At 35.5% G+C, this 23,233-nt stretch overlaps 3 protein-coding genes across 4 annotated transcripts in view; 1 reads left to right on the forward strand and 2 right to left on the reverse strand.

The window, feature by feature from the left end:
- Positions 1-14,915, forward strand: part of LOC108371362 (cathepsin L-like) — a 37,517-nt gene extending 22,602 nt beyond the window's left edge. For both annotated transcript variants that reach the window (XM_017626911.1, XM_017626912.1), the window contains exons 3-5: positions 13,201-13,415; positions 13,721-13,830; positions 13,899-14,915. In XM_017626911.1, the coding sequence (XP_017482400.1) occupies positions 13,201-13,415; positions 13,721-13,830; positions 13,899-14,497 (924 nt within the window). In that variant the 3' untranslated portion in view covers positions 14,498-14,915. The remainder of the gene's footprint in view (positions 1-13,200; positions 13,416-13,720; positions 13,831-13,898) is intronic.
- Positions 14,916-16,715: 1,800 nt separating this feature from the next.
- On the reverse strand, positions 16,716-19,517 carry PIG-V (phosphatidylinositol glycan anchor biosynthesis class V). The gene is made up of 3 exons (XM_017626915.1): positions 18,871-19,517; positions 17,146-18,740; positions 16,716-17,085 (listed from the first exon to the last, which is right to left on the reverse strand). Exon 2 carries the CDS (start codon positions 18,586-18,588, stop codon positions 17,206-17,208), a length of 1,383 nt encoding a protein of 460 aa, XP_017482404.1. The 5' UTR covers positions 18,589-18,740; positions 18,871-19,517; the 3' UTR covers positions 16,716-17,085; positions 17,146-17,205.
- Positions 19,518-19,849: 332 nt separating this feature from the next.
- Positions 19,850-21,771, reverse strand: PheRS-m (Phenylalanyl-tRNA synthetase, mitochondrial). Its single transcript, XM_017626916.1, has 2 exons — positions 20,305-21,771; positions 19,850-20,239 (listed from the first exon to the last, which is right to left on the reverse strand). Exons 1-2 carry the CDS (start codon positions 21,547-21,549, stop codon positions 20,072-20,074), a joined length of 1,413 nt encoding a protein of 470 aa, XP_017482405.1. The 5' UTR covers positions 21,550-21,771; the 3' UTR covers positions 19,850-20,071.
- Positions 21,772-23,233: the final 1,462 nt, after the last annotated feature.

A 23,233-nucleotide genomic window follows, 5' to 3' on the forward strand; every position in this document is an offset into this window, starting at 1 on the left:
TAGTACTAAGTAATATTCATAAGCAAGAGATTAAAAAGTATGGCAATAAATAAATTTATTAAGGTTATTACCGAAAAATTATCAGCAGTTATTTTCATTGTTAAAGCGCAGCGTTTGAAGTAACTGTGGCCATATTTGGCGGAAAATCGATAGTGTGTGCTCTACAAATGTTTGTTGTTTTTGTTTGATTAACCGCCAAGGGTTGCTGCTGATAGCACATGGTTGGCATAGCCTTACGTGCACATACTTACATATGGAAGCGTGTAAATGTGTTTAAACAATTGTTTAAATGTGTGCCAGTGGCGCGCATCAGCTGTGCAGTACAGCTGTAATGCTTTATTTAATTTTTCCTTGTAGCGAAATGTCAAAATGCACGTGCTTTTGGTCGGCCGAAGCAAAACTGCCGCATGAATTTCAGTTTACATCACCAGTGTTGCCGCGAATCATTTTTAGTCGTAGCCAAATTCCTTTAAAAAAAAGGGCTAAAAAAAGAGCTAAAGAAAGTCGTTGTGGCTAAAAATGGTAGCTAAATTTTTTTATTTACATATACATATTAGAGGTTTACGCCGACAGGCTTTGCGGCGGCGGCGTGGTCAACGTCAAAAATATTNCGAACTTCGGAAAAAAAGCAAATATTTCATCCAACAAAAAACCTTTTTGTATAAAAGGGGAAATATACGACACCAGCTTGCTGGTTCCATCAAGTGATTGTACCATCAGGCTCGAAGCATATTACTTACCAGCACATAACTATACACCACAAGAACATACACAGTCAATCGACTTGATGGACCATTTAACAAATTAAGCATATTAAGGGCCGTAAACTTATCTATTTTAAACCATAGCTAAATCGTTAATAGATAAGTTAACACCCTTAACACTTTTACAGTATGTAATGTTAAAAACGTAAGGAACATACAATACATATCGAGCCCTAACCGCCAAAATAACGTAAGCGACATTTTTTTCAAAATTTTATTTTTGATGCAGAAATATTCCTAGAGCATCTAGATGCTCTCTTACATAAATGAAAAAAAAATAGATCAAATTAAGCATATTTATACAACTCATGCCAAGTATAAGTAAATTCTCCAAAGGGCTAAAAAAAGGGCTAGGGACAATTTTAAATTTATGTGGCCAAAAATAGTTTGTGGTAGCTAAATCTAGCCACCAAAGGGCTAAAACGGCAACACTGTACATCACACTTAGTAGAAGATCATCTATTTTTAGTCGTCTTTTATAAAAAGTATTTTTTGTTACATGTATGTATGTATGTAGGTAGCACTTCACATGTAGTGTAAAATGCTTTGCCAGCTATTTTGGGACCTTCGCGCTGCACGATTTTGTCTCTGGCGTAGAAGAATTTACTGTGTATTTTGTATTGAGCGGAAAATGTGCGTGGAATTCCATGTATGTCGAAAAATGCTTAAAACATACTTCCATGCATATGAATGAATGTATGTACTTTAGGGTGCATCACACCCTATACAAAAGAAAAAATCCGTACAGTTTTGCCATCGAGAGCTCTATAAAGTGCCATTTTCATACAAATTTTCGCTTTATAAAGCAATTAAAGTCTTCTTTATTTGTTATGAATTTGAGTGTACGACCTCCCCCCAAAAAAAGTTATGAAAAAATATTGATATTTAGGTACGTGAGCTGGAGCGGTTTGAAAATACCTCCAAAAATCTTGTTATTTTGATTTTGTCGATACATTTTTTAAACATTTGCATGCAAACCTTTTAAGATTAAACTCTTCAATCATCTGAGGTGATTTTTCTAAAAAACTTTTAAAACCAATTTTACTAAAATAAATGCGGAGGTATTTGCAAATACATAGGTTCAGCTCGTGCAAATCTTAATATTTTGAAATATAATAAATTTTATAATTCCGGTAGAAAAACCCACGACTTTCTTGGCGAGGCACCCCAATGTAACTATATTAACAGTGAGTTCAACAAAGAAGTTTCCCCTTTTAACGATAAATTTTCAGAATACATTTATTTCGGTACAAAAGCACTTTCGACGAATAACCGAAACTTGAATTAATATTTTAAACTATAATATATTTTATAATTCCGGTGAAAGCCCCGCAACTTTTTTTGGTAAGGCGCGCTAATGAAAACACATTCAATTAGTTTTCTCTTTTCATGTTCAATTTTCAGACTTAATTCTTTTCGGTACAAAAGCACTTTCACAATTTTTATGACTGATACCCGAAATTTGAATAAGTTACTTTGAGATTTTTAATGTTATACGCCATCAAAGAAACTTAAAGAAGATTTGTAGCTGCATTTCTAGCAAAACATCGCTAAGACCCAATCAGATAAATATAAAAGCGGTAAAGTTTTTTCTGTATATATGTAAATACTACTGTGACACCTCGATATAACGAACCTTGATAAAACGGAAAACTCAGTATAACCAAGGCACATAGCATAGGTAATAGCAGCAGAACAAAAACAACAAGCTGCGTGTATTTTGTTGTTGATTTTGTACTCGAAAATGTCAAAAAAGTTTAACGAAATTTGACATTTTAGAGTAAAACTTACACAAAAACGCTAATTCGGAGACAAAATGTACGAAAAAATAAAATTCGCTCCTCTGCCTGCTACCTGGTGAATGTGCCCTGCAATATAACAAAATTTTTGCCCCCGGAAAAACCTCGTTGCAGAACTTTCTGTACAAAATGCTTTATAAATATATCGACAAGCTTCGGATACATATATTGACGGTTAAAGTCCCGATAGAAAGAAAGACTATATAACGAAGACTCGTTATTTAAATTTTTTTTTACATTTTTCGTTGTATTGAAATTTTGATATATGTATGCATAACGAAACTATAAATATAACGAAGCATTTGTTGTCCAACCCCTTCAACTTCATTATACCGATGTTTCGCTGTAGTTGTATCTTTTTGAAGAGGTGGTCTGACTAGTTTTTAGAAATGCGAGTTGTGTATGATGGACCAAGAGGAAGGTTCGGTGCTTTTCTACTTTCACTGTACTTAAATGCAGTTCGAAGTTGTAAGTTTGTGTTGTTGTTGCATTCAGGTAAATCTGGGTCGTGCTATTGTCAAAAATGGGGCGTCAATATCTTCGTTATTACTTAAGCTTTTGCAATAGGTGATACATCAAAAGATAGAGAATTAAAATATCTTTCAGAATTATAGAATGAAAACTAATTTTAATCAACTGTGTGCGTACGCAAAGCATTCGCATGTAAACGACAAGTTTTGACAGATGTGTGTGAGCGTCCATAATAGGTTCGTTCGCGTAGCTGTTAATTGTTCATGTTTAACCAAAACTTACAGGTTTTTGCGTTCGCGTACGCAAAAAACTTGCAAAGTAGGGGAAATTGAGAGAGCAAAGTGACATTTCATTTTGAGGGGAAGCTGTTAGTTTCTGTTGGAAAAATTTTTGCCAACAGCAATTTGCCAACAGGGAAACAGCTGATCAAAAACAGCTGGTTGGCATTTACGCAAATCACANATCGAAATGGGTTTCACAAGGCTTTACCTATCCTGCAGGAAATGGGACTAGTTTGTAGCTAACTACTAACTAACTAGCATTCGACTAGTGGTAACTATTTATCAACTATTTCCTTTGGCCGTAACTAACTAATTTTGCAGGGCGATGGCCGCAAGATAGTGAGAACTGGTTTCCTCTGCATTAACTGTCAACTAACTTGTAGCCAAATACTCTTGGGCATAAATATCATTAAGAAAACCAAAATATTTTTTTGCTCTTTCTACTTTTTTATTTATTAATTATTTACTTTATTTTATTACATTTCATATTTGTTTACATATTCTGCTGTAGGTGGTCCGATATTCGAACACCGTCAGACATAACTTCAAAATGATAATGTAAAATTTCAATCCTCCTTTTATTTGGCCTGAATACGAAAAAGAATTTGCGAAGTTCGGCAAAAAAATAGTGTATTGAAAGTAATTTTTGTGTGGATATTTAAATAGAAACTTGTAAAGAAAACAAACTCCCGATAACGTCCGCACGACTTTACACCTACCTAACTAAGCTTAGTTAGCTTTTTGGTTGGATATTTTAATCAAAGATTTTTTCTGCAGGAGGGTTGCTACATGTTTTAAAAGTCAAATTCTTTTAGCTTTTCGAAACGTATGTTATTTGGGTGTTGCATGGGAGGAACTTCAACTAGTTTTTATTGTTTAAAATTTCAGAACGAAATTATGGTTCCAAATCTGAAGGACGGACGGAATGTTCATTAACCCAGTATGTATATCACTAAAAATTCGCCATATTATCCATAACGCTTAAATAGTCATGTGAGTTCACACATAAGTGCACTCGTGCATAATCGCTCAGACATTTATTAGTTATTTTTTTATCAAATCGGTTGGTATTTCATTGCCATTAAATCAATAATAAATTACTATTTTACACCCCCTTTTTAACGCCGATCTACGCGTTCAGCCCTGTAATCTTGCGCATTAAATACGGTGACTAAAACAAATGACCACGTGTTGATTTTCTTCAAATATTCGTAATGNCTCCTTTTATTTGGCCTGAATACGAAAAAGAATTTGCGAAGTTCGGCAAAAAAATAGTGTATTGAAAGTAATTTTTGTGTGGATATTTAAATAGAAACTTGTAAAGAAAACAAACTCCCGATAACGTCCGCACGACTTTACACCTACCTAACTAAGCTTAGTTAGCTTTTTGGTTGGATATTTTAATCAAAGATTTTTTCTGCAGGAGGGTTGCTACATGTTTTAAAAGTCAAATTCTTTTAGCTTTTCGAAACGTATGTTATTTGGGTGTTGCATGGGAGGAACTTCAACTAGTTTTTATTGTTTAAAATTTCAGAACGAAATTATGGTTCCAAATCTGAAGGACGGACGGAATGTTCATTAACCCAGTATGTATATCACTAAAAATTCGCCATATTATCCATAACGCTTAAATAGTCATGTGAGTTCACACATAAGTGCACTCGTGCATAATCGCTCAGACATTTATTAGTTATTTTTTTATCAAATCGGTTGGTATTTCATTGCCATTAAATCAATAATAAATTACTATTTTACACCCCCTTTTTAACGCCGATCTACGCGTTCAGCCCTGTAATCTTGCGCATTAAATACGGTGACTAAAACAAATGACCACGTGTTGATTTTCTTCAAATATTCGTAATGTTTTTCGAGATGATTTATTTTTTGTTATTTCAGCCAAAATCGTGATTTTTGAGAATTTTTTTTTAGGCTACTTTTTAAGGTTTTTAATATAACAAACGCAATTTCCAAAAACTTGCGTTGATATTTCGAAACTTTGTTGCTGACGGTCTCCCGCGTTTTATTTCATAAGAAATTCATACTTATATAAAAGGAAATGCAAAAATGCGTCACAAAAAAAAAAAATAATCTCAAAAATCAACGCGATTTTTTTAGCCGTTTGAAACTTGCACTTCATTGAACTAAAATGGTGTGGGCTATAAAACTGCATACCCAAAAATTTTCTAAAAATTCAGAATAAAAAGTTTAAATTTGAATGAAAACTTGTTGAATTTTTCTAAATTTTTTATAAAGTTTGAAACTGTGATTTACATGGTTTTGGTTAAAGCTTAGATAATATCTTTATATTAAAATAACAAAAAAAAAAATTATCTCGAAAAACGTTACGAATATTTGAAGAAAATCAACACGTGGTCATTTTTTTGAGTCACCGTAAGTATTTACGGATCGGCCCGGCATCAGGAGGGGGTCGGGACTGCTACCTCCGGGCCCAAAGTTTTCAAAAGGGCCCAGATTTCTCGGAAAATTAATTTGGAAGAAAAATGTATAATATCTTTTATGTTGATAAATTTTAGTATTCAATATATATATATAGCTGTGTATTATAAATTCTAGTAAATGTGAAAGCATATTTTGTACGTACACATGCTAATATTGTATGGTCATTCCCATGCTCGGAAAAACGTGATAACGTCGTAATACATGTGCAGTCAAAACAACCGCCAATTCGGCCAGAAAAAATCGTACCTCTATCATTTTGGCTAAAACAATAAAAGCTATTCTATGCATTCATTTTGATCTGTGCAAAAACAATTCTCTCTTTTGAGAAACTTTTTATTCAAGAAATTATACTCAACGTACTACGACAAAAAAAAGTAAATAGTACTTTTTTTCCAAAATCCCTGAACAAGTATGTAGCGAGAGCGATGGAAATTCGTTTAGAAAAAAAAAATAAAAATTGTGCGGATGGAGGCCCACACATGTTTACTACCGGACCCGGATTCACTCTTGGCGGCCCTACGTACACATACTGCAGTCAATCTAATCTTCGTGTGCCGTTTTAAAAGAAATTATCACAAGCAACAAATGTCTGTTTTATTCTCGTGATTTAAAACGGCGGATTTTTTTTTGCAATGCCAAATTCAAACAAAACCGTCGCCTACTTAATTTTGATAAGATTCAGTTACTGTTAAATATAAATTTGTAGATAGCAGGTATTACGTGCGATACTCTTAAACTACCCCGACATGTTAAGCTTTGTCCTCATAAATGCTAAAGCTATGTTCTTAATGACATAATTGACATGCATACTTCTATTGGCAGGGTTTTCGGTTATTCATTGTTGTGAAGTGGTGCTGATAAGACCACTTCAAAGATCACTCGTGTAACAGACTCGATTGATTCATTTATTGCACATACTTTGTTTTATTCATATACTACAATGCTAATCTTTCAACTACTTGATAAACTAAGGCTAATCGCAAAAGTGACTGCACTTATCGATACACTCAAAAAAACACGAAACACACATCGCGCTGGCGCTATTTGCAATACTTGGTAGTGAGTTAATCAAAATGTTCTTAAATGAACTAAGCCCTACGTGCTAACAGGTTAACAAGTATAGTCTAAGTATAGGTGTTGGGCATACATAGAATGTGTCATATCCCTGCAGGGAAAGCTACTAGTTGTGAACTAGAATTCTACCAGTTTGCGTTTCAGCCCAACTAGTTCACGTTCCATTCTTTTTCAATGTTAGCGACTGGTATTTTTAACATGGCGATGTCTTAGGAAATGTCAATTGTCAGGCTGTGCATCAGCATCTACTAGTAGAAATACTAGTAGCATCATACCAGTTGATGAGTTAGTCTGCCAATTCACACTCCGTGAAAAGAATAAGTATGCCATTTTGCTTGCGACTGTTGGCATTGTCCGACAAAACAAAGCACTGACGTGGGTATTCTGAGGTCCAAGGCTCGATTCCTGGCGCAGGGGAAATTTGGTTAGTTTTTATTTATTTATTTTTTATTTTTTACTTCTCATTCGGGAATTTTATTGTAATTTTTCAAGTTAATTAAAAAAAATTTTAATAATTTTTTTATGGCACAAGTATTACTTTTCATATGTATTTTTTATCTGCAATGGAACTAGATTTTCAAATTAGTTATTTATATATAAATAAAAAAATACATAATTATATTAACTTACATAGATTTAATTTTAACAAGAAAGTCTAAGTTTGGGCAAAGCCGAACATTAGATACCCGGCGCAAGTATTAAATATATGTTTTTGACCTTCCCGAAAGTTACCGCTACATGGTAAGCCGGGGTGTACCAATTTTGTGTAAATTAGCGTCATTAAATTTCGAAATATTGAAGTTTTGCGCATTTCTGAAATTTACCGTTATATAGAAAGTGGGTGTAATTTTAGTCCGATTTCACTCATTTTCAGTGTTTTGCTTTTATGTAGCAAGCCCAATAATCATTGCGAGTTTGGTACAAATTGGTAGAACGGTTACCGAGATACATATATGTGATCATAAGTGGGCGGTGCCACGCCCATTTTCCAAAATTTTATCATAGACGTATTTCTTGGTAAAGAATTGTTGCTAGCATCAATTTTGAATAAATTTGCTTCAATATTTACTGATTTATCGAAGATTTCGTATTTCTCTAAATTACCGTATATGGGATCTGGGCGTGGTTATTGTCCGATTTTAAAAATTTTCAGCCATTTGGTATGCTGTACGAAGGCCAAAAACTGTGCCAAGTCTGCAAGAAATTGGTGCAGCCCATTTTCCAAAAATTTATAATATTCTTATTTTTAGTATAGAAATCATTGTAAATATCAATTTGAGTGCATAATCTCCAGTAGTTACTAAAATATCACAGTTTTCAAATACCATCCGTCCTACGCCCGAAAGAAGTGCACGTACCAAGTTTCATTAAGATATCTCAATTTTGACTCGAGTTATCGTGTGCACAGACGGACGGACAGACAGTCGCCGCTTAATCGATTTCTCTTTTCATTCTGATCATTTATGTATACATTTGTTATATCTATCTCGCTTCGGTTTGCCTGTTACAAACAACCGTATTATGCATATGTATAAAAATCTTAACGACCTCCAAGCGGATTCGAATCTGCGATCTCAGANTATCTATCTCGCTTCGGTTTGCCTGTTACAAACAACCGTATTATGCATATGCCCGGGTATAAAAATCTTAACGACCTCCAAGCGGATTCGAATCTGCGATCTCAGAACCAGAACCGGTAGTCTTCACGAGATGCTACAGCCTACATTTGTAACCAGCTGTCTTCACATGCGTGAAAATATCGCAGGCGTTGTACTTCTTTTCTCGCAAGCGAGATAGAGTTTTATTGACTGAGCATTTGACAGCATACTTTTTCATTTGTAAAATGTCGCCAAACAAGAAGGTTCCAGATTTGCAGGCTAAATTTGTATTTGCCACCAAATTTGACGATGTTGCTACGCTGAAGCCATCTGCGGAATGAGAAAATAGCTGTCAAATAACAACAAATTCAGTGCATCTAAAGTTTCTAAAGCGTTGTTTACTTATACTTGAGAATTGTCAAAATCGACAAATCCCAAGTAGCGGTTTCTGGAACGAGCCACATTTGTTGGCCACATCTTGATGTGATAAAAAGAAAAGCTGGCAGCACTCCGCAAGGTTGCAGAAATCTTTCAAAATATGATCGAAACTGCCAAGGAAAAAAATTTCCAAAACACAACGCAATTTTTAGCAACTTCAATCTTGCACTTTATTTTGCTAAAATTAATTCTGTTTTAGATTCTAATTAAAATGTTTGCAATTTAGGTGAAACCTTGCAGAATTTTTTTAATTTTTGTACAAAGTTTGATCTAAAATCTGAGATCTACCAAATTTTTTTTGAAATCGACCACATTTTTTCCAGATTCTACCATACAATTTTTTTTTCAAGTCCGATCACTGGTTGTACCTCATTGAGTTCGTTCGTTTCGCCACTCGCTAACTGTTGGCGAATCGAGGACGGCTATTAGTTAATGAACTAGTATTTTTACTGACTGGCTTGGCTTTTCACTGCAGGGATACTAAATAAATATGTATGTATGTATGCATGTGGCTTATACTTTTTTCTCTGCGCTTACTAGCATTTACATTTGAAATACCCATCTAGGCGAGATTACAACAAGTGCAGCATCATTATTGGCATTATCAGCATTGTCGCCGTCGTCAGGAGAGTTATTAAATGCATCAGTCAGATGCTAATTGAAATGCATATCTTCCAACCGCTTTCCGCGTACTTCAGAACAAGTTGTTTGTTTACGCATTATTATATACTAGCACTTACGAGGGTGGATCAATAAGCAAATGGAAGAAAATGGCATATCGCACCCTTAATCAAACGAAGTCACAACTCGGAAAAATCCCTAACGTTCAGGAGAGACAAAAACACTGTGAGACAAATTTTGATCAACTTTCTTGCTCCCGGAAAATTATAGCTAATAATGATTCTATATGACCCCATTATCACATTCTCCAAGGCGTTTTTCTAGGTTGGCTCGAATAAGCAAAATATTTACAAATTAATATTTTTTATTAATAAGATCTTTAAAACGTTAATTTTTCATCAGATTTTTAAATTCTATCATTTCTATAATAGTGGAACACAAGCAATTCATTTCCGTAGTTTATTTTATTTTTACGTGGCGGCAACACTGAAAATGATTCTGAAAAATTAGAGAATCCAGAGCAAAATCAATAAAATTTTTTCCGAAATTTTCAAATTGTGAATGAAACTTTTTATTTATAAAAAAATAATTTGCAAATATCTCGCTCATTCGAGTTAACCTAGGAAAACGACTTTGGGGATGTGTTCGTGGGGTCACATGGATTCATTGGGTCCATTCAATATCAACAATTTTTTACGAATTGTTACCATGTAGTACTCGCAAGTTTTTACTGCATACAATAACCCAAAATATTTGCAAGAGAGAGCGAATTCGAGAGCGTAACAACCCGACAGAGCTGCAAATTCTTGCAAGTAAAAATTTTCTCCCCAACCGAAATCTTTTAATCGAGAAATCAAACGGCCTGGAAAAGTGTTCCTCAACCATTATTCCGCGTTGTGTTAGCGTATATTTTTTGTAATAAGTATACATAGTTAGTTCTCCTCACTGCTATTATTTTGACCTCAGCTGAACCCTTATACGTACATATTACTTGATGTATTTGTGCTTATATTTATATTTATCGATACAATTTGTCGACAACTTCGATAAATAAAAATTTATAGATAATACATAACTAGTTTCGATATATTTAACATTTCTAGCTAGTTTTAAATAATTGATCCGCTTTTTAAATGCATACATATATACATAGCTTGTACTGTGGATCCAATGTGACGCTGATACACAATCCCGCTTGCTTGCCATATTTTATTGCTGTAAGCTTTTATTAAATTAGGTACAGCATGCGTATGTATGTACATATATATGTATATACTGATAAATCTTGACTCACGATTTACAACCCGTGGAGCGCCATTGAATTGATAAATTTATGGATACTAATTGACAGCGGGATATTGAGATAAATGAAGGCACGAAAAATTGGGATACAAAGTTTCTGATAAGCAGTAAGTAGAAATTAGGTTGTAAACTTGCTGGTGGTCTTCGGTTATCTGTATTGCCAAAAAGAAAACATGGAAGTATACACATACAGCTGATTCCGCTACTGTATCATTGATGATAGGTCGTATCTTGGGAAAGCCCCATAAAAGTGATCAATAAAGGCCATATAACAAATCAAGCGAGGTGCGGACTTCTAACCGATTAGAAGGTTGTTATAATACATGTTTCAGACAGATCGCTAATAAAGCCCCATAACTCGTTGGGATTTAACCAACGACTTGTACTTTTGAAGCTTGTTTTTCATATTGTCGTTTTTCATGTTGCCTTTGCCTACGGCACTAATCGATCGATTTTTTAATCAATTAAATTAAATTCAATCGGTTAATCGTAATCTTGGTTAAAAATATTAATTTTTAATCATTAACCCTTGATTCGATAAGTAGATAGGTAGTGATTAATTAATTTAGGCTGGAATTGTCTTGTGCACATAAGGTCAATAAATCGGGTGCGGCTAAACCGATTCCCCTCATCAATGTAAGCAATTTTGTTATCTATTACCAGCAGTCTATATGCAAAGTAGGCTTTAAATTCTCTCGGCCCATGTGCGATGGGCTGTAAAAAATTTATAGTTTATGTATTACTTATAATAATACCTATTTTTTTGAATATATATTACGTGTTTTTATAAGCGTCAAACACAAAAGGATCACTAAAATTGGTTTTTGATTTCAAATTCGGACAAACTAGGCCACTTAATCAGATTTTTTAAATTGGATCAAAGATTAATGATTAAAATTTATTAATCGTAATCACAACCGATGATTAACGATTAAAAAATTATCATTAATTAATTTTAACCGTTAATCGCGATTAACATTTTAGTTTTTAATTTTTAATCATTAATCAGATTAACATTTTGTCAACACTGAGAAAATGGCTCTAAGTAAACAAATATTTACTTAAAATTTTCATTAGCAAATCGCTCTAGTTTATCCATTTTGAAATTTAAAGAACTTGTTTACTCAGATTATTGTCGGCAAAAATGTAACCATGTGCCTGAACTCTGCTTGCAAGTTCTTCCTGACGAAAGTTTATCCAGCAAGAATTTGCAACAATTTTTTACATCAAAAACAGAATTTTTGTCAAAAAAAAAAATGTTTAACATGTTCCGTTCTTTAAGTTAGTATTGATTTTCAAAAAAAAAACAAAACGGACATATACTTTGTTCTGACGAAATTTCAGAATCGTCAACAAAATTTCGTCCGAATATACATATGTACATAGGTCAAGAGTGAGTTTACCAACTAATTTTGAGCGAGCCACCAAGGCCCTAATTGGCGCTTCGCTAATGGAGTAGATATTTATCTTCCTTCGCAAATCAGTATCAGACCCAAGACCTACTTTAATGGCAGGTACTTTTGTATTCAAAAGACGCCTCCAAACGAAGTAAACTATATTTATTAAAATAACTTTCTAAGCTGGTACTATAGTTCTGTCAAACTTATAGAATATTTCCATATTTCCCCCAAGCCCTTTACCACGTGCTGTTTTCCATGAAAACCTCTCCCGTAGGCCAGAAAGATTTCCTTTTTTGGATTTTTTTTTTTGGAAAACGATGTAGCTTTTTTCCATCCGTTTTTTTTTATTCCGTTGACTACTTTTGTACTTATAACTGCTTACAGGGCTCTTACACGATATGTATTTGCATATGTATGTAAATGCTACTTTTTTGTATTTACTCCTATGTACCATATATTAGAACGTATCACAAAAGTAGCATTTACATATCGTTACCTTAATATAGAAAGGCCTTATCTCACATCGTCGCTGGAATACAAAAAGACGATACTAAGTATAAATCCAAAATTCCCTTTTTGATTTATTATGATGCACTTAATCAAATGATAAGTCCGCACATCATTTAAAGCAATAAAATTTTTTAGTTAGTTACGGCTTTTTTGCATTTCAACGACTATATAAGTTAGGGCCTTTCTATATCAAGGTAACGATATGCAAATACATATCATGTAACAGGGCTCTTAGAATTTAGCTTGGTTTTGCCTTATAAGCGTACACAATTTGCAGATGAATTCAAGGATCAAAAATTGAATTAAATTATCAGTAAAGTTAAACTTTCTTCTTCCAAAAATACATATGTTAAAAGATTTTCTCAAATCTTAAGCCAGCATTTTTATTTGGCATTTTTTGTACATGTACATCTTTCTTCTATAGCATCACTAAGCGCCCTAAATACTAATCATTCTTTTTTTTTACTTTGCTTTATTTATAGATGGAGCATAATAAGCGTTACTCTAACGAAGTGGAAGAGCGTTTCCGTCTTAAAATATTTAATGAGAACAAAATGAAGATAGCCAAACACAATCAACTGTATGCTGCCGGCAAAGTACCATTCAAAATGGGAGTAAACAAATATTCCGATATGTTGCACACCGAATTCCGTGATACCATGAATGGCTTCAACAATACACTGAGAAAACAGCTGCGGTGAGTACAAAGCATTGTGGAAAACAATAAAGCAGGCATTACACGATTTGTACATTTTCACAGTTACGGAGTGGTGTTGTTTTTGAAAGTGTTTATTGAGCTGATCTTATTCTCGATAAAAATTTCTAGGCAACACGACTCTGTGACTACCAACATTTACAAATCTTTACAAAATTACAAATCGTGTGATTCCTGCTTAAGGCGCCTATAATCGCCTGAAAAAAGACGATAGCTAGAATTTTTTGTTTTAATACAACTATATACATACATATTATTCATATTCTTGTTTCTTCTTTTATCAATAGCGCTAATGGCAAATTCCGTGGTGCTACTTTCATTTCACCTGCCCATGTGACTGTACCAAAATCTGTGGACTGGCGTGACCATGGCGCTGTTACCGATATCAAGGATCAAGGTACCTAAAGCACACAATTTTTCTAAATTGCGTATGTATTTATTTACAAAATCGCTTCATCATATTAGGTCACTGCGGTTCCTGCTGGGCATTCTCCACCACTGGCGCACTCGAGGGTCAACATTTCCGTAAATCAAATGCTCTCACCTCGCTATCCGAACAAAATTTGATCGATTGCTCAAGCAAATATGGCAACAATGGCTGCAATGGTGGTCTGATGGACAACGCTTTCCGTTACATTAAAGACAATGGCGGTATTGATACCGAGAAATCTTATCCTTATGAGGGTATTGACGATTCCTGCCACTACAACCCGTCTACTGTGGGCGCAACCGATCGCGGTTTCGTCGACATTCCGGCCGGTGATGAGGAGAAAATGAAGCAAGCTGTTGCGACGATCGGTCCAGTTTCCGTAGCTATCGATGCTTCGCATGAGTCATTCCAATTCTATTCCGAGGGTATTTATGTTGAGCCACTTTGTGATGCAGAGCAATTGGATCATGGTGTATTGGTGGTCGGCTATGGTACCGATGCCAGCGGTCAAGAGTATTGGCTGGTGAAGAATTCTTGGGGCACCACTTGGGGTGATAAGGGTTACATTAAGATGGCGCGCAACAAGCAAAATCAATGCGGTATTGCTTCAGCATCCAGCTACCCACTGGTTTAGGTCGCCTTGTTAGCTCGCAAACATCACAGGAATTTAAAGCAAAGGAAATGCAAGAATATATATAGGATTTTATAGTATACCAATTACTTTTTTATATACAAAAATGAAATTGTCACTTTTAAAGTAGTGCTTCAGTATGTTTTTTTTATTTTTTTTATTTCTTTTTGCAGTGAATTTTAATTTTGGCTATCTTTAATTTTTAGTGTTTTTCGTTCATTTATTTCTTTAATCGAAGCGTGAATTTGAATAGTTTATAAACACGTGAACAATTTTTAGAAATACCAAAAAGTTGCGAATTGTATGTGACTGTTATGTAATAAAATACCACCATCTGCGCCATCACTATATGTGTATGTAGTACATGTTTATAATAGTTGTGTAAAAATATATTAATAAAAAACCAAACAAAGTATGTATATTCTCGAGTGTTACAATCGAACATTTCTGCGGTTTGGGAATTTTCAATTTATGTTATCAGATTTTGTACGGTCTAATGTTGTCGAAATGGCACACAACTCCTTTACGACTGGCAAGCTGCGCTTCTGGGTTGCAGGAAAGTAATTGTCCGAGCTGACTGTTCCACGCACCTCCAATCCCACCTCACTGAGAACTTGTTTTTTCTTTTGAAGTCTTCGGGTGTCGGCAAGAATAACCTCGCTAGTAGATCGACTAGTATCTCAGTCATTAAGCTCAACTAACGGAAGACTCAAGAAGCGTGCAACCTCTACAGGGTCTGTCCACAGGGACAGAGGCGTTAGCTGTGTGGGGTTTTGTGTGCATGCGAAGAGATGTTTCGAGTGTGGGGTGTGTCTTCGCATGCCGGACACAGCAAGCATGGTTCCCTACTGAGGGAGCATTTTCACCACGTCACGCAGGTGATGTTCTGGCGATATCAGAAAGCATCCAGTCGCTGTCCAGTGCTGTGTTTTGGGTCGTCTGTAGCTTCATCCACTGCGTCCTACTGGTCCCCGGCGACCACACTGCGTAATTTAGAACCGGCCAGCAACGTTTCTTTGTCTTTGCCCCAGGTACTGCCGGCTAGCGATTTGAGGACCTTGTTGAGGCTCTGTACTTTGTTGACAATTGCGGTTGTATGCGCAGAGAAGGAGAGTAGACTGTCGAAAGTTACTCCGAGTATTTTCGGGTTATTCACCGCCGAAATTGGTGTGCCATCAACGTGAATACCCAGCGGTAAACAGGGTAGCTTAGGATTTTGTAGGGGAGAGGGTTGGCTCCTGGCAGTGAAGCTCGGAGAGGTAACCGTTTACTTTCGAGCACAAGTCATCAATTCCATTCCCAGACGCCATTATTGAACAATCGTGAGCGTAAGAGACAATCGAGACTCCCTCTGGTGGTTTAGGAAGCTTGGAAATATAGTACATAGTATATAGAGGGGGCCTCTATGTCTCTCTAGCGTGCAGTGACTGACGGTATCTAACGCCTTTGACATCCAACGCTACTAGGATATTTCTCTCACAGAGGAGGTTGCGGTTTAGGCCACGAGTTATCTGAGTGTTTATGGCGTTAAGTGATGTTGTTGTGATACGGAAACCATGATATTTTGACTCTGTCGTCGCGCCTTCGTACTTTATATTGGCTTCTGTGGACGGTTCTAAATCACTATATAGCACCAAAGGAAATATGGCGATCTCATCAGTACACCCCGAGCACTTTGGAGGCAGTGTGCTATTTTAAGAAAAACGATTAGTCTTATTAACCGACTTCCAAAAAAGGAGGTTATCAGTTCGTCGGAATATTTTTTTATGTACATATGTAACCGCATAACTTTTCAACCGATTTCGATAATTCTTTTTGCATCGGAAAGGTAGTGTCTCAGAGGTGGTCTGGTTAAGATCTGATTAGTGGATCATGAGATATATATATGTATATATTTTTTTTATATGAGAGTTTAGGTCGGTTTGTTTTTTTTCTAAAAATGACTTGTTTTGTAAATCAAAGCATTTTACATGTAATTTATTTTCATTAATGAATAAATTTTTAAATACATATTTTAATTAACTTCTTTTGAAAAGCGCACTGCTGATTTGTCTCTTAAAGCTAAATAGTTTAAGCCTAAACCACCATGCGCAATTCAAAAATTTTACACAGAAATTTGTATTAAATAAATTTCGATTTGAAATAGAAGCTACTTAAAGTATGTATGTTTCTTTATTGCTATGCTATTCCATTAAGATGGGCAGAAAATTCGCTGTTCACGTGTAGTTTTAAAGTTTTATCATAACTTCAATCAAAAACGTAATTTTTTTGGCACGCAGTCTTGCAGTAGGTTTTCGTTAAAAACGTATTGCTTCTCCCAGACATATATATATCATTATTGTAAGGCTATGCGCGTACAATGTCTTTTAACATAAAATAAATAAATTAATATAAACGTAGAAATAAACGTTAATTTAGTTAGTCAATTTGATTGATAGTTAATTTTAATTTCAATTGCTTTTTGGTTTGTCGGCGAAGTTTGTATTAATGTACAGCTAATTCTAAAGTTTGTGCCAATGATTAAATGAAGATGTATAGTACCGAGTATTAGCATCCTTTAAGCTATCCAATCGCACAGTCAATCCTGAAATCTGTACATATATACATAAGCAATAATTATTTTGATAAAGAATATGCAAATGTGCACTTACTATCTTTTCACCGTCTCTTCACACTTTTACAACGGCACTACCGCTCTCATTTGTGAAGCTTTACGTCCATGGCAGGTTGTTGCAAAATAGCGCTGTGCCAATTAAATAGTAACTTGTGAACCACACTAATATGGAGCCGGCTTTCGAACGCAACTTGATCTGATCAAATGTCTTTGGTAAATGATCGGCTGCAAACCAATATAGACAAGGCGTGGCTGAGCACAGCAAGCGCGTCGATATTTGTATATGCACGAAAAAAGTGCAAAATAATGTGAGCAGCAGCGCATGCAGCACGAATGGTAGCGATTTATATTCCTTCAGGATTTGTACGATGGGATAACGTGGCAGCAGTGCACTCAAGAAATGTCTTAAATATTTGAAACAGTGATAAAGTAGAAACGCAACGACAGGCAATGCCAACAAAAAATTCGGCAATTGCTTCAGTTCGTAGTAACGTAGGAAACCAACATTCCAGTAGTGTGATTGTATGTAGGAGTAAGGGAATGGAAATGTCTTGTCACACCACGGCGAGTTTTCCGGCATCCGATGGCCAGCTAATATGTAATTTTTCTGCCGCGCATAATCCAACACAGCCGTTGTATGCGCCACTGTGCGCTCCGGCACACAGAATTGTTCGAATGCATAGAAATAGAAGAAGGTAAGTGGCAATAGTGCACCGAGCAGGCATAATGTTAGCTTCAGTGCAGCAAAACAACGATGATATGACTTGAGTATGCTATGGCGCAACATAAAGTATATGGGATATCCTGCGTTTAGCAGACCATTCGAGCGGCTTACAACTGATAGCGCGAGCGTGACGGTGGTGCGCACAAAACGGAATTCGGAAACGCATTCCAGCATTACATGCAACGAAAGCCAACAGAAGAGTGCCTCTGAGTAGGCGGCAGTAAAAAATATGGATGCTGGGTTGAAGCAGAAAAGCAAGGCTGCATTCCAACTTTTATTCGGATCCTTGAATATACGTTGAGTGAGAGCGTAGAGAGCATTCGCCGCCTTGCAGAAACAAAAAACATTGACTAGCACTGCTATTACCAAGCACCAGCTCCTCAACGACACACCCATATTTAAGGCGTAAAGTGCATTAGCACCAGCTCGTACTACCAATGGAAAGAGGGGGTAAAAGGCGAGCGTGTTCTCGTAAGAATATGAGTATTCTGCGATATGTAGAAAATACTCCCCATCCCAGTGTCGCAAGCCGCCTAGGCAAAATTGCACTGTGCGATCAAGCCAAGCAGCATTGGTGGCATTTGCACTATGGTATGTGGATGTATCAAGCTTTTCTAAATGCTGCTGTTTTGGTTGTGCAATCGGTGCACGGAATACGTCTGGTTTATGATCCGGCAGCAGGTGGTTGGCAAACAGCTGCAATACCAAAATAATCACACGACTTGCTAGTGCTAATTTTGTTATTTTCTCAGTCATACTAGCAAAGTAACTATAGCACGATTACTGAGCGATACTGTTGATGACGTTATTACTTTGAGTCAGCACTCCGTTCATTTAAGATTTTAATTATTTATTTATTTAAGGTTATGGTAGTTGCGCTGCACTGTGGCCCAAATATACTGCAATTGCTGAAATTGGATATATTTTGAATAAATTGAATAATTTCACGTTAAACACCGGTCAGCTGGTCAAGTAATCGCTGTTATGTGGAAATGATCAGCCTTCCCGGTGGCGCATAGAGTGTATGTATATTCACACCTGTGCAATAAGCAAACAAAAGTTAAATTTTTATTTGTAGGTCTTTGTTTCAACACTCCTTGGTATAAATAAATAATATAATTTATAAAAATCCCTCTGGACTATGGTGCGTGCCACAACAAATATATCAGCCGGTTTACAGCAGGTGACGTTTGCGCCACATTTCTTCTACGGAAAAGAAAGGATGCCACCTTATTCATTCAAATACTTAAAAATTAGCAGAAAATCAAACGAATTTAGAAAATAAAAAATTGACGAGTAGAAATATCTAAAAGCGAAAAATTTAATAAAAGAAATTTAAGGCAAGCTCTTAATCGTTGCTCAGTTATAAACCAAGTTTTTAAAAACTATTTTAAATAACGAATCAAATCACGAATAAGAAATATGTTCACGAACAATTCATTCGTAAATGAATGAATATTTAATTCGCGAATGACTAAATTATTTATTTGGAATTGTTTAAATAACAGTATATTCGAATAATGCCTAGCTCTGAGTCCAGATATATACTGATTGTGATTTTAATTTACACCGCTTCCATAACTTTAGCAACGATGATCGCGATTTGTTGATATTTAAATTTTTGCCAAATTTAGCCGTTGAATATATGTTTTACTTATATTGGATTAACCGTTTATGAATAAAAGTATTTACCCGTTCCCACGACAGTCGGGTCTACGTAACCGGAACGACCCAGATTTNCGAGTCCAGATATATACTGATTGTGATTTTAATTTACACCGCTTCCATAACTTTAGCAACGATGATCGCGATTTGTTGATATTTAAATTTTACTTATATTGGATTAACCGTTTATGAATAAAAGTATTTACCGTCAAGTCCAAAAATATTGATAATTACTGGTACAAGCTTTTCACCTAATGTTTTGTAATTTTTTTTAAACCTCGAACACATTGACAGAAATGCGAAAGCGTCAAATAGCCTGNGTATTTACCGTCAAGTCCAAAAATATTGATAATTACTGGTACAAGCTTTTCACCTAATGTTTTATAATTTGTTTTAAACCTCGAACACATTGACAGAAATGCGAAAGCGTCAAATAGCCTGAAACTCTTTATTCAGAAACTCCTCACCACGCTCCTCGTCAATGACATCATATTTTACTTTACTAAAGTTTCCTTAACACAACCGCTATTTTTTTTTTAACAACTAAAAATTATGGGTTCAACATTCGCCTACCCTATCGAATTTCAACGTGAAACGCTTCAACACAAGCATCTGCTATGCGTTTGTGTATTTCATTAACTTCAGCTTGCGTTAAAGTGCGCTCCATGTGTCTATAAACAATACGGAAGCATACGCTGGATTTGCCAGTTTTCGGACTCTTAAAACGGTCTACCAAGCTGATCTAGAAAAAACCATATTGAACATTAGTAAAGCACGTTAAATTGTCAATATAATTCCAGGGCTCACTTGTTCGACCACATCACCAGCGACTGAACGCACAAGATCATAGAAATCATTGCTTGCAAAACCAGCATCTACCTCCACACCGGATGGCAGCCAGAATGAGAGGTCATTCTTGCACTGAGGGTATACGGATACAGGTTTATACTTCGTTAACTTGTAGAGATTTTCTTCATTGAATTGTTTAAGAAAGCCGCTATCGTTCGACCAAAACAATCTTATGTCGGGTATATCGAAAAGCACCATTGCTAGCCGTTCCAAACCCAAACCGAAAGCATAGCCTATATTGTTATGGGCTCCTGATCTGTGAAGTATTTCATGCCGCACAATGCCGCAGCCAAGTACTTCCAGCCATTTACCGTTATAAAGTATTTCTAGTTCCCAAGATGGTTGTGTAAAAGGAAAATATGTATCTACCCAGCGATATTCCAGTTGCGTGCCGAATAAATCCCGCGCAAGTCCCAACAGTACGTCCTTCATTTCATGTTCCATTAACTTGACAGCTTCTAGTGTGTGGCAGGCTTGCTTTGCTTGATCCAAACACTTTGAAGATGTTTGCGGCGTTGCATAGTTTTTAGTTTGAAGCTGCCAATCAGCTTCGAAAATTTCCAAATCTTGACTACGTCCAAAGAGTATGTCTTTCGTAACTAGACGCACGGCATCCAATTGGTGGAAGACTGGATAGTGTGTGCTGTCGATTTCATCACGGCGATACACCTCACCCGTCACTAAAAAGTTATCCAATCCACACGCAATCAAATCCGATTGATGTGCTGTGGTATGAGCGCGTAGCAACTGGTGTTGATTTATATAATAACAGTCGGATTTGGCACGACTGACGTGACCAGTAGGAAATAGTAGATTATCGAAATTTTGTTCCACTGTAACAATAGGACTCAATTGATCATACACTGAAAATAAAGGATTGCCGCGGGAGTTTCTAAAAGTGCTATAGAAATAGTTAACAATCCTTTGTCGAAGAATCGAGAGTGGATGATTGCGCTGCAGATGTTTGTTGGCACCCAAGTAAGACAATATTTTTGGCGTCACATTCGTCCAAGAGTCAGTGGGATAAGATTTGCCGTTTATTTCTAACATACCCTTGGGATCAGCAGCTCCAACAGTTATAGCCATATGCCGGGTGTTGGTACGCGGTGGCCGGTATAAGTTCGCTTTGCAACCTACTTGAATAGAGTTGGAGAAGCCTACAGCTGCTCCATTTACTTGACGCCATTGGCGTAGTATTAACATTGCGAATTAATTAAATATAGAATTTTTTGATAGAAATCTCACTAGAGCAAATGTTGAATTTACAGCGTTTTTTGTTTTGTTCTTATTTTTCTTGTTATGTCATCTTTGACAAATTCGATCAGCTGTTGCTGTTAATTCAGCTGTCTACTGTCAAGTGCTGGCAAGAGTAGTTTCGGAGAAAAAACGGAAGTAAGTTGGAAAACGAAACTGCGTTTAGTTTTTCGCTAACGGCTAATTTTTTATAAGTACATACATACATACATATGTATTTAAAGTGAATTAATTGTTCGAATGCAATTTTTCATTTTATATGTATGTTTGTACATACAGCACGTTTACTAATATTATTAAGAATTATTTAAAAATTTAATTTTGTGTGAAATCTCTTTGGTTGTTGAGAGTTTTTTTTTGTTAGCGGTGTTGCTCATTTCCTATTTACTATGGATTTTTACCGCAGTCAACGAAAAAAATCTGAAACGAAATTTTAAGCTAATTCAAACATGCACAATATTCTACTAAAACTGAATCGAAAACTGATGGGCATTTTTTTTTACTTTCGTAGAATTATTATAAATCTAAGCTATAAGGGTAGTTAACAGTAACAATGCTAATTGAAATGAATGTTGTAGGATTGTGTTCCTTTTCCAACATTTATTAATTTTTTACGTTTAGAAACTTTGCTAAGGAAGTGAGTGCTTATTAGCTAATGGATCATTCCAAGTAAAAGTTGTAACCATCGGCGTAGCCAGAATGAAATTTAGGGGGGGGGGGGGCGGGGCNACATATGTATTTAAAGTGAATTAATTGTTCGAATGCAATTTTTCATTTTATATGTATGTTTGTACATACAGCACGTTTACTAATACTATTAAGAATTATTTAAAAATTTAATTTTGTGTGAAATCTCTCGAGCACCCCCGGCCCCTACCTGGCTACGCCCATGGTTGTAACCTCTTTTTAAATTACTACATTTCATTAATCTGTTGAAAAATATTAAAAAATTAAAAGAAGATGTAATTTTTGTGTATGGAAACTTTTACTTCATACATAATTACTTTACACCAGTCATAAGGACATATCTCACCAGTCACAAATGAAAATATTTTTTAATATTTCTATGAAGATTATATAAGCCGAATTTTGACTGAAAACGAAACCGTGTATGTAGTTCATATTTTCCAACACCAAAACATTTTTCGTAAAAATTCAGCATTTTGGCTAAAATTCATTTTTGAGTGCACAAAAGTAAAATGGAGTTTTTTAGTGTTCCACCATTCACATTCATTCAAATGATAGTTACATAAAAATCAGAAAGCGTTCGATATTTTTGTTAAAGCAATTTTATACATTAGTTGTTCTATGTCAAAAAATATTTTTCGCTGTTGTATTAGTTCCGGCGGCATACATAATTATAATTAACAATTGATCACATTCGGGAGTGAAATTTCCCACCAGTCAGAGTGGAATGGCCCTAATCTTAATACAGATTATACATTTATAGGAAGGTTCAGCTAAAACTATTTCTCTCAACACAAGATTTGGTAATTGTAAAAAACATGCACCTTTAACCAAATCATGTGTTGAGAAAAACATATTTAGTTGACGTAACTCAACTCTTTTTTTAGTGTAATAGGGATAATGGAAAATAACTCTTCAATTTCAACAGTAGGTGCATAAATGATCT

This window comes from Rhagoletis zephyria, unplaced genomic scaffold (assembly GCF_001687245.7).
Source record: "Rhagoletis zephyria isolate East Lansing unplaced genomic scaffold, Rhagoletis_zephyria_1.1 Rzeph_scaffold_04917, whole genome shotgun sequence".
In the NCBI taxonomy this organism is placed as follows: Eukaryota; Metazoa; Arthropoda; class Insecta; order Diptera; family Tephritidae; genus Rhagoletis; species Rhagoletis zephyria.

Excerpts from the sequence above, each read along its gene's own strand:
- PIG-V (XM_017626915.1), bottom strand. The coding sequence starts at position 18,588 with ATGACTGAGAAAATAACAAAATTAGCACTAGCAAGTCGTGTGATTATT.
- PheRS-m (XM_017626916.1), bottom strand. The coding sequence starts at position 21,549 with ATGTTAATACTACGCCAATGGCGTCAAGTAAATGGAGCAGCTGTAGGC. Across the intron at positions 20,240-20,304 it reads CTGGTGATGTGGTCGAACAA|ATCAGCTTGGTAGACCGTTT; the intron begins GTGAGCCCTGGA and ends GGTTTTTTCTAG.